Source organism: Tursiops truncatus, chromosome 3 (assembly GCF_011762595.2).
Source record: "Tursiops truncatus isolate mTurTru1 chromosome 3, mTurTru1.mat.Y, whole genome shotgun sequence".
In the NCBI taxonomy this organism is placed as follows: Eukaryota; Metazoa; Chordata; class Mammalia; order Artiodactyla; family Delphinidae; genus Tursiops; species Tursiops truncatus.
Genome location: NC_047036.1, coordinates 40,884,268 through 40,896,841, shown reverse-complemented (window position 1 = coordinate 40,896,841; position 12,574 = coordinate 40,884,268). Strand labels below are relative to the sequence as shown.

The following is a 12,574-nucleotide window of genomic DNA, read 5'->3' as shown; positions in this document are numbered from 1 at the left end:
TCACTGGACTTGGAACCTAGAAACTTGGGCCCTATCAGCTGGGAGCTATGTGATGGATACTGGTCTTGTTTTATTAACTTCTCTAGGTCTCAGTATCCTTTAAAAAGAAAAGTTTAGAACAAATAGCATACAGCTTGGAAATAACTCTAAAGTTATGAAATAATCATCTTAAGTACACTGGAATATACTTTAGGGTACTAACTCTTAAACTAAGGATAAGCTGCAAATTAACTTCACAGAAAAACGTTTACTGGTTGCATTTTACAAACACACTAAAATATAAGAAATTGCTAATCATTCTACTATAATTTTATTTCTTCAGGTTTCTACTTAGAGGGAATTAACAGTTCTTCTAAAAGATACAACAAGTAGCCAAATTAATTTAAAGTGATTTAAGGAAAAGTTTAAAACATGATCTGGAGAATAATTTGTAACATCACTAAATATAATGTTGAATTTACCAATTTTTATTCAGCATATTAAAAGATGAAGACGAATCAGACTGGGTGTTTTCCCTGGTAGGTGCTTATAATTCAGTAAGCAGGGTAAAGTATTACAGTTTGAGTAAGAGGACTATGCCTTATTAACTAATGATCCCCAGAACCTAGACACCACTGCTGGCATATGACAGGGTACTCAACATATGTATGACTGAATGTAATACAAAAGAAGTAAAATACAATACCATACTATAAGAGCTGTAAGAAAGGAACAAATCATTGTGGAAGTTAAAAGGAAGAGAGGGCACATCTATTTGGAGGTGGGAGATGGAGGTGGGAAAGGGAAATAAGAAAAGGGATCAGGAAGGAGATAACATTTAAAATGTATTTTGAAGACTAGGTTGGAGCTCACAGGCAGGAAAAAAGAAGAGAAAGGGAACAGAATGAGGAAGAGGTTATAGAAGGAAGAAACTAAAGCAGGCTTGGGGATAAGGGCAGGAAGAAGAGCTGAGGCATAGTAATATAAAGTTAGGTTAGTACTTGAGTGATAATTCAAGTTCTTCACAATATAAGCACTAACTTATCAATTGAGAAAAGTGTATCTATTAAGCACAGGCCTTTTGAAGTGTCTGAATAAAGAATATTTTGGATTTATAAAAATGTCAGGGAAGAAAGGGTCTCAGTATTGAGGGAATACATATAATTGTTTACATGAGGGGTCAGGCAATATTTTCTGTAAGTGGCCAAGTAGAAAATATTTTTAGACTTTGGGAGCCATAAGGTCTCTATTACAACTATTTAATTCTACTATTATAGCTGAAAAGAGGTCATAGACACTACATGAATGAACATACCTGTGTTCAAATAAAACTTACCCCCTTATAAGTATGTGGCCTTGTTAATGTTATAATATCTCTAAACCCTCAACTTCCTTGAACTGTAAAATGAGAATAACTGTTCTTGTTTCATTGAGTTGTAGTGAGAATTTAAATTAGAATGAAAAGCACTTAGCATAGTGACTAGCTCATGACTTGGTGTTTATGAATGTTAGCTTTATGTTATGATGATACCCATTAACTGAGTCTGATATATAGGCATTAAAAATGTTTTCTAGAAAGCAACGGAATCTGTAAATCTTGTTCTTCATTGTACTGATTCTCTACAGTACAATCTTTTGTGTCAAGGGAAATGATGGTCATGACTTTTTTAGAAAACCATTTAAAAGTAAGGGAAATTAGAAAACGAAGGAGGAGATGAAAGGTAGATTGTTTATTTTCAGAACAGTTCCCTTCGTGTACAAATTATCTTTTTTTTGTGTGGTAGTTTTACCCTAACCTCCTATTTCTAGACACTACTGAAAGGCAAACTAATGCTCATAACTGGATTGCCAGATTTTACTATCAACACAGAATTATCTATATCAACAAAAACAAATGTTTCCTTCTAGAGCATATGATGAATAAGGCACTGGTTAGACAGTAAAGAAATAAAGATATATATGAGCTGGTTCATGGGCTTGACATCCTTAAGTCTATAGTTTTTTATCATTACTCAATCCAACTGATTTTAAAGATGAAGAAACATGTTTATAGTGAAACATGACTGGCTCAAGGTCTCCTGTGGGGCAATTACAGAATGAGAATCCTAGTTTCTAGCCTCTTAATCCAACAGTCTTTCATGTTAGTGCTTCTGAACCATTTCTTTTTATAGCCTTAACCTACCAGAACACTGGTTCACATAACCTTCAATAGCACTAGCTTACAACAAAATGATGTTTGGTGTGGAGGGGAAGCGGGCATCCGTTTGTATGCCCCCCACCACTATGGACCTACCCAAGAGAGCAAAATCAGAATAGAGGGCATGCTGGGCAATTTGGAAAAGATCCTCCACCCCATGATTCTGTACCATTTCAATGGTGTTTGTTTAGACTTGCTGCCACGATAGCTGCAGAAACAGGACTTATCTATTTAAAGACATATAATGCTAAATGTTAAATAAATGAGGAATGAGGAATAATCATTGAGGACTTCCCCAGGAGATGGAAGTGGCTTCAAATTCTTGAGTAGAGGAAAATATTTTAGAAAGTCAATAATTTCACCACATAGCAAGTGTCCATTATATAGGTTTTGTGTTATGTTGCTTTGTTTCCAGTAGGTACCTAACTCTTGCTACACTGTAGGTTAGAATTCCTGATCCACTGTTTTTCTGTTTTTGTTTTTTTAATTTTATCTTGGCCGTGCCACATGGCTTGTGGGATCTCAGTTCCCCAACCAGAGACTGAACCCGAGCCACAGCAGTGAAAGTGCCAAATCCTACCACTCAACCACCAGGGAACTCGCCTGGTCCACTGGTAGCTTACAGTTTTATAAGGTAATATCCTCTAAACTTTTTCAAGTTTTACTGTCTATTGACTTTGATAATGCTCCTCAATTTTCATTCTGGTGTTGGGGGTAGAAATCAGAATGGAAAGGCACTTGATTTTAACAGCAGCAGTGGTTAGTTCACACCTGCAAATCACATGGCAACTATAGTCAGGCAGTCCTTGTGCCCACTCAGAGACTAGTCAGCAATAAGAGTTTAATTAGATTTCCTGTCATTAAACTCACAGTACGGACATTTTTGAAGTGTCAGACATGAAATACGGTAGGCTGCAAAGATGAAAAACATTAATAGAACTGTTGCTGATAAGCTATATTACAGTTTAATTTTAAAAAGAGCAATGTAAATGTTAAATCATAATAATATTTTAAAGACTATAACCACTTTGAGAACAGATATGTAATTCAGAAATTTGGAAAATGCCAAGAAAGTATTAATAAGGAATTACACTTAAATCTTTTTTTTTAATTTCAGAAGTCTACTACTAATAAAATAAACTGATATACTATTACATACATACTTACTTAACTATGTTCTAAGCACTTTAATTAACCCATTCAATCCTCACAACAATTTCCATTGTACTTCCATTTCCTCCTGTACAGAGTCAAACAGCGATCTGACATGGATTCAAACCCAGGCAGTTTGGCTTTAGACTCTTAATCATGAGATATATAATATGAACTTAGGATGAAAAGAAAATATTTCAGATAATAATAACCTTTACAGTGCTTTCACGTTTATATCAAATGTTAGATAATGCTAATAATCTTTTACACTTATATATTGCCTTATAGTAATAACATACTTAAATGGACAGTATGTCATTCAAATAGATAGCTAAATTAGATACAAATTCAATTTGACCAACTAGGACAACAGAATGCATTAGATACAAATGCACAGTACTGCATTAAAATCCGAGAGAAACAGCAGAAATAACAGATGGAGAGGGAGGTAAGGAACAGGACTAATAGTTACCAAACGTCTATTATGTATCAAGTACTGGATAAGTACACCTTAAGATAAGTACCATTATTTCAACAACGAAGAAACATTAAGTCCATGATGAAATTAATCCAAAATCATGTAGCTTCAAGTGGCATAAGGATTAGAATTCAGAATGGTCTGCCTCCAAAGCCTCTTTTCACTACTGTGTTGCATGGCTTAACAGCAGGAAATGAGAAAAAAAGACATTCTGTATTTTTGTTGAAAGCAAGACCAACATAGGCCAATAGTTTTAGGTGGCTACAGTAGTTTTGAGGTATAATATACTCTGAGGCTGTATTAATATAATTGTAGACATGAGATTATGCTTGGTACTAGGCCCAACATATCAATAAAAGTGGCAAATGTAGACATTTAGGCTTACATGAAATTTTAGAGGAAGTATGATAATGATAACTATTTTCAAATAATTGAAAAGCTATTAGGTAAAGTAACAGACATGAGATTTTGGCTCAAAGTAAGAAAATAATAACCAGATGTCAAAACTGGAATAGGTTGCCTTATGAGATGTTTAATTGGAGTTTAAAAACCTAATGTCAATGATTTTGCAGAGGAATTCATAAGCAAGATAGGAATTAGACAAGTAGTTTTATTCCCTGTCTCTACTTCAAATTTAGAGCAGTTTGACTTATATGTTACATGTGCATTTTACTTTTAGATTTTTTTTTTGGAGGGGTATGTTCTCATGTTGTAAAAAATAAAAAAATCTAAAAACCACTGGATTAGATACATTGAGAGATTTCATTCAACTTAATGCCAGTTAGGGATATAGTATCTGATTAAGGTTAAGAACATAAAATCATATCTTGATTTTATTTGTCAAAGCAAAACAAAAACAAATCAAACTTACCATTTTTTTCTGCAAAGGCAATTGCGTCGTCTTTAGTACTGAAAGCTAGAACCATGTTGGACAATGGATCAGCCCTGTAAGAAACAATTTTTTTCCAGGATTTAACATTAACCTCTGGCTGAAAATTACTTATTTTAAATCATTTCTTTAAAACTGTTAAATGTTTGAATATGTTTTTCTGTGTTAAATTTGATTTTTCTAACATGTATTGTCAAATTAAAAAATTTAAAATTGTAGAGATATTCAGCAATCTTTAATCTCAAATAAAATCATTTATTAAACTTAAAAAAAAACTAGAGGAGAATGAGAATCCTCTTAGGTTTTTCTTTAAACCTTACAAATTCATCAAAATGAGAAGGAACGTGGCCAAAATGGTGGACTAGGAAGACCCTGAGCTCACCTCTCTCACAGACACACTAAAATTACAACTATTTACACAGCAACTATTGAGAAAAACTGGAATCTAGTGGAAAAGATCTTCTATAACTAAAGATATAAAGAAGGAACCACAATGAGACAGGTGGGAGAGGGAGACCCCTACCCACGGTGGGCTACCCACAAAGAGAAGGATAATTACAATTGTAGAGGTTCTGCCCAAGGAGCAATGGGTCTAAGCCCCACATTGGGCTCCCAAGCCTAGGGATCCTGCACTGGGAAGACGAGCCCCCAGAACGTTTGGCTTTAGCCAATGGACCTTACTTTCAGGAGACCCAGAGGGCTGTGGGAAGTAGAGACTAACTCTTAAAAGGTACACACAAAATCTCACATACTTTGGGACCCAGGGCAGAAGAGTAATTTGAAGGCAGCCTGGGTCAGACTCACCTGCTTATCTTTGAGAGTCTCCAGAAGAGGCAGGAGGCAACTGTAGCCTGGGGACGTAGAAAACTGGCAACAGCCATTTTGGGGAGCTCATTCTACCACGAGGACAGTGGCAAGTGCCATTCTGGAACACTCCCAATAGCTTATTACCACTGGAACCCACAAGGCTGTAGGCACCGATCGTGAGGTGCCTCAGGCCAAGCAATTAACAGGGTGGGAACACAGCTCTACCCACCAGCAGGCAGGCTGCCTTAAGAACTTCTGAGCCCACAGTGGCCCCAGGACACAGCCCTCTCCACCAGAGGGCCCTGCAGCCGGAGACCCCAGGACCACAGCAGACCCTCAGCCTGCCATAGAGGACCCAGCCTACCCACCAACAGGCAGTACCAGCCCTGGGACCCCACAGGCCCTGGCTCTGTGGACCATCAGGACAACACCAGCTCTGAGACACCGTGGATCGTGGATCCCTCACAATCCCTCACCTCCCTCAGCTGTCCTGGTACCACCCAGCAGTGGACAACAGCAGTTCAGCAGGAACCCCCAGGATTCTGCAGCCAGAGATCCCAGGACCCAGCTCTGCCTACCAGTGAGCCGGGACTAGCCCCAGAACCCCTTGGCCTTGGCCCTACTCACCATTCGTTTGACACCAGCTCTAGGACCCCTGGACCCTGCAGCAAGAGACCACAGGACTTAGCTTCATGCAACAGTGGGAGGAAATTAGCCCCGGAACCAGACCCTGTCCACCAGCAGGTGGTCCCAATCCCAGGACCACTGCAGCCCCACAGCCTGCTTTATCCAGGATCCAGCCAACACACCAGGAGGTTGACACCAGAACTGAGACATCTTGGACTACTAAACGAGCTGACCTGGAGTCCAGCGCCACGCACCATGAGGCCAGCACTAGTGTTAGGACACCACAGAACCCACAGCCAGCCATGTCAGGAAATGACCCCACCGACCAGTAGGCTGACACTAGATCCCGGAACCCAGCTCTGCCAACTAGGGAGCCAGCACTAGCCCTGTGACACCCTGGGTTTCCGCAGCCAGCCTCCTCCACACGACGTAAGGCCTAGCAAACAACTGGACCAGGGGCCAGCCACATCTATCTGACTGCCCACAGTAGTCAACCTGCCACAACAGAAGGACCCATGCAGCCCACACAAGCGGCACCCTTAGCGCATATAGCTTTGGTGACAAGAGGGGAGTGTGCTGCTAGGACACATAGGACATCTACAAAAGGCCACTTCTTGAATGTTGGGAAACAAAACTAACCTGCCAGATACAAAGAAATAAAAAGGGCAAATCAGGCAAAATGAGGCAAGAAAATCAGTTCCAAACGAGGGAACCAGATAAAACACCAGAAGAACTAAGTGAAGTGGAGATACCCAATAAAGTGTTAAAAGTAATGATTGTAAAGATCAAAAAAATCAGGATAAAAATGGATGACACAGTGAGAAGTTTAATGAAAAGAAGATATAAAGAAGAACCAAACAGAGTTGAAGAATACAGTAACTGAAATAAAAAGTATACTAGAAGGAATCAACAGATGATGCAGAGGAATGAGTAAGTGAGCTGGAAGTCAGGAGTAGTGGAAGTCACTGAAGCTAAAAGAAAAAAAAAAGAAAAGAATAAAAAGAAATGAGGACAGATTAAGAGACCTCCGGGACAACATCAAGCATACGAACATTTGCATTATAGGGGTCCCAGAAGAAGAAAGGAGAAAAAAAGGGGTAGAGAACATATTTGAAAACATAATAGTTGAAATCTCTAACCTGGGAAAAAGAAACAGACATCCAGGTCCAGGAAGCACAGCAAGTCCCAAATAAGATCACCCCAAAGAGGACCAGAGCAAGACACATTGTAATTAAAATGGCAAAAATTAAAGATAGAGAATATTAAAAATTAAGAGGGAAAAGCAACAAGTTACTTACAAGGGAACTCCCCGTAAGGCTACCAACTGACTTCTCAGTGGTAACTCTGCAGGCCAGAAGGGAATGGCATAATATATTTTAAATAATACAAGTAGAAAAACCTACAAACAAAAATACTCTACCCAGCAAGGCTTTCATTCAGATTTGGTGGAGAAATCAAAAGTTTTACAGACAAGCAAAAGCTAAGAGATTAGCACCACCAAATCAGCTTTACAGGAAATGTTAAAGGTAGTAAATCAACCATGTAGAAAGCTACTTGGAAGATTAAAAGTCAAAAGTAGTAAAATCATATATGTCCTCATAAGCAGTTAAAAGATACACATAACAAAGATGTAAAATATGATGTCAAAAACTGTATTCTTAGGGGGAAGGGAATAAAAATACAGGGTTGTTAAAATGAGTTTGAAATTAAGAAAGCAACTTAAAATAGTCACACACAAACATATAAATTGTTATATATAAACCTAATGGTAACCACAAACCAAAAATCTATAATAATACACAAAAAAGAGAAAGTAATCCAAATATAACACTAAAGATAGTCATCAAATCCCAAGGGAAGAGAACAAAATAAAAAGGAACAAAAACTATAAAACAACCCAAAACAATTAACAAAATGGCAATAAGTATATACCTATCAATAATTACTTTAAATGTAAATGCTCCCTCCAATCAAAAGACACAGAGTAGCTGAATGGATATAAAAACAAGCCTCATATATATGCTGCCTACAGGAGACTCACTTTGGACCTAAAGACACACTGAAAGTAAGGTGATGGAAAAAGGTACTCTTTGAAAATGGAAATGAAAAGAAAGCTGGGGTAGCAATACTTATATTAAAGCAACAACAGCAAAACAGAGTTTAAAACAAAGACTGCAACAAGAGACAGAGAAGGACATTACATAATGATCAAGGCATCAATCCAAGAAGGAAATATAACAATTGTAAATATATATGCACCCAACATAGGAGCACCTAAATACATAAGCAAAATTAACAGACATAAAGGAAGAAATTGACAGTAACACAATAATAGAAGGGGACTTTAACACTCCTTCTATCAATGAACAGATCATCCAGACAGAAAATCAATAAGGAAACACTGGCCTTAAATGACAAGACAAACGGCCTTAAAAGTTATACATTTGTATAAATATACATATAAATATACATATATATATATATATATATATATATATATATATATATACACACACACACACACACAACAACATTCCAAACACAAGCAACAGAATACAAATTCTTCTCAAGTGCACATGGAACATTCTCCAGAATAGATCACATGCTAGGCCACAAAACAAGTCTCAGTAAACTTCAGAAAACTGAAATCACATCAGTCATCTTTTCCAACCAAAACACTATGAGACTAGAAATTAACTACAAGAAAAAAGCTGCAGGGCTTCCCTAGTGGCGCAGTGGTTGAGAGTCCACCTGCCGATGCAGGGGACACGGGTTCGTGCCCCGGTCTGGGAGGATCCCACATGCCGCGGAGCGGCTAGGCCTGTGAGCCATGGCCGCTGAGCCTGCGCATCCGGAGCCTGTGCTCCGCAACGGGAGAGGCCACAACAGTGAGAGGCCCGTGTAACACACACACACAAAAAAGCTGCAAAAAAACAAACACATGGAGGTTAAACAATATGCTACTAAACAACAATGATCCAAAATCTACAGGATGCAGCAAAAGCCACTCCAAGAGATAAGTTTAAGGTGATACAAGCCAAACTCAGGAAACAAGAAAAATCTCAACAACCTCACCTTATACCTAAAGGAACTAGAAAAAGAACAAATAAAACCCAATGTTAGTAGAGGAAAGAAATCATAAAGATGATAGCAGAAATAAATGACAGAAACTAAAAAAATACAGAAGATCAACAAAACTAACAGCTGATTCTTTGAAAAGATAAACAGAACTGATAAACCTTTAGCCAGACTCAGCAAGAAACAAAGAGGGCCCAAATCAACAAAATTAGAAATGAAAAAGGAGAAGTTACAGGCTGCACCAGAGAAACACAAGGAATCATAAGAGATTACTATGAACAACTATATGCCAATAAAATGGACAATCTATAAGAAACAAATTCCTAGAAATGTACACTCTCCTAAGACTGAACCAGAAAGATATAGAAAATATAAACAGACCAATTACCAGTGATGAAATTGAATCAGTAATTTAAAAACTCCCAACAAAAGGAAGCCCAGGACCAGAAGGCTTCATAGTTTAATTCTACCAAACATTTAGAGAAGTTAACACTTACCCTTGTCAAACTATTTCAAAAAATTGCAGAGGGAAGAGCACTTCTGAACTCATTCTACAAGGTCAGCATCTTCCTGATACCAAAACTAGACAAAGATATCACACACAAAAAAGGAAACTACAGGCCAATATCACTGATGAACAGATGTAAAAATCTTCAACAAAATACTGGCAAACCAAATTCAACAACACATTAAAAGGTTCATCTACCATGATCAAATGGGATTTTTCCCAGTGATGCAAGGATGATTTAATATCTGCAAATCAATCAATGTGATACACCACATTAACAAACTGAAGAATAAGAACCATATGATCATCTCAATAGATGCAGAAAAAGCTTCTGATAAAATCCAACATCCATTTATGTTAAAAACTCTCCACAAAGTGGGTTCAGAGGGAACATACCTCAACATAGTAAAGGCCACATATGATAAGCCCAGAGCTAACATTACAGTCAATGGTGAAAAGCTGAAAGTATTCCCTCTAAGATCAGCAACAAGTCAAGGATGCCCCCTCTCACCACCTGTATTCAATATAGTACTGAAACTTCTAGCTATAGCAATCAGACAAGAAGGAATAAAAGGAATTCAAAGTGAAAAAAGAAGTAAAACTTTCACTGTTTTGCAGATGACATGATACCATATACAGAAAATCCTAAAGACATCACCAAAAAACTACAAGAGCTCATTAATGAATTTGGTAAACTTGCAGGATACAAAATTAATACACAGAAATCTGTTGCATTTCTATACACTAATTATCAGAAAGGGAAATTAAGAAAAAAACCCATTTACCATTGCATCAAAAAGAATAAAATACCTAGGTATAAATCTAACAAAAGAGGTTAAAAAACCTGGACTTGAAAAACTGTAAGACTCTGATGAAAGAAACTGAAGACGACACAAACAGATGGAAAGATATACCATGTTTATGAACTGGAAGAATTAATATTGTTAAAATGATCATACTACTCAAGGCAATGTACAGACTCAATGTAATCACTATTAAAATACCAATGGCATTTTCACAAAACTAGAACAGATAATTCTAAAATCTGGATGGAAACACTAAAGATCCTAAATAGCCAAAGCAATCTTGAGAAAGAACAGAGCTGGAGGTATCATGCTCTCTGACTTCAGATTTTTCTACAAAGCTACAGTAATCAAAACAGTATGGTACTGACATAAAAACAGACACATAGATCAATGCAACAGACTACAGAACCCTGAAATAAACCCCATGCACTAATGGCCAATCAATCTATGACAAATGAGGTAAGAATATACAATGGAGAAAAAACAGTCTTTTCAACAAATGGTGCCAGGAAAACTGGACAGCTACATGTAAAAGAATGGGATTAGAACATTTCCTCACACCATATATAAAAATAAACTCAAAATAGATTAAAGACCTGAATGTAAGACGAGGAGCCATAAAACTAGAAGAAAACATAGGCAGAACACTCTTTGACATAATTCATAGCAATACTCTTTTAGATCTGTCTCCTAGGGCAAAGGAAACAAAAGCAAAAGTAAACCAATGGTACCTAATCAGATTAAAAGCTTTTGCACAGCAAAGAAATGAAAAAAAAATAAAAACACTGACAAAATGAAAAGATAACCTACTGAATAGAAGAAAATATTTGCAAATGATATGACTGATATATCTAAAATAAACAGCTCATACAACTCAATATCAAAAAAACAAACAACCTATCAAAAATATACAGAAGACCTGAATAGATATTTTTCCAAAGACATACATACAGATGGCCAATAGCTACATGAAAAGATGTTAAATATTCCTAATTATTACAGAAATGTAAATCAACACCACAGTGTGATATCACCTCATACCTGTCAGAATGGCTGTCATCAAAAGGCCACAATAACAAACATTAGCAGGGATGTGGAGAAAAGGGAACCCTTGTGCACTGATGGTGGGATTGTAAATTGGTGCAGTCACTATTGAAAACAGTATGGAGGTTCTTCAAAAAAACTAAAAACACAACTACCATATGACCCAGCAATTCCAATTCTGGGCATATATCCAGAAAAAAACAAAAACACTAATTTGAAAAGATACATGCACCCCAAAGTCCACAGCAGCATTATTTACAGTTGCCAAGATATGGAAGCAACCTAAATGTCCATCAACAGACGAATGGATAAAGATGATGTGGTATTCATATGCAATGGAATACTACTCAGCCACAAAAAAAGAATGAAATTTTGCTGTTTACAACAACATGGATAGACCCAGAGGGTATTATGCTTAGTGAAATAAATCAGACAGAGAAAGACAAATACATATTTATGTTATCCCTTATATGTGGAATCTAAAAAAATAAAACAAATGAATAAATATAACAAAACAGAAACAGACTCATAGACAACAAACTAGTGGTTCCCAGTGTGGAGAGGGAAGAGGGAGTAAGATAGAGGTAGAGGAGTTAAGAGGTACAAGCTACTATGTACTAAATATATAAGCTGCAAGGATATATTGTAGGGACTTCCCTGGTGGTCCAGTGGTTAAGAATCCACCTGCCAATGCAAGGGACATGGGTTGGATCCCTGGTCCAGGAAGATCTCACAGGCCGCAGAGCAACTAAGCCTGTGCACCACAACTACTGAGCCTGTGCTCTAGAGCCCACGAGCTGCAACTACTGAGCCCATGCACCACAACTACTGAAGCCCACAAGCTCTAGAGCCCACACGCTGCAACTGCTGAGCCTGCATGCTGCAACTACTGAAGCCCACGTGCCTAGAGTCTGTGCTCTGCAGCAAGAGAAGCCACAGCAATGAGAAGCCTGCACACTGCAAGGAAGAATAGCCCCCACTCACCACAACTAGAGAAAGCACCCTCACA

At 37.6% G+C, this 12,574-nt stretch overlaps 1 protein-coding gene across 1 annotated transcript in view; it reads right to left on the bottom strand.

Moving 5' to 3' along the window:
* The window catches only part of NDUFS4 (NADH:ubiquinone oxidoreductase subunit S4), a 119,493-nt gene that overhangs the window by 24,333 nt on the left and 82,586 nt on the right, over window positions 1–12,574 (bottom strand). The window contains exon 4 of the mRNA XM_019930048.3: window positions 4,678–4,751. Within this exon, the coding sequence (XP_019785607.1) occupies window positions 4,678–4,751 (74 nt within the window). The remainder of the gene's footprint in view (window positions 1–4,677; window positions 4,752–12,574) is intronic.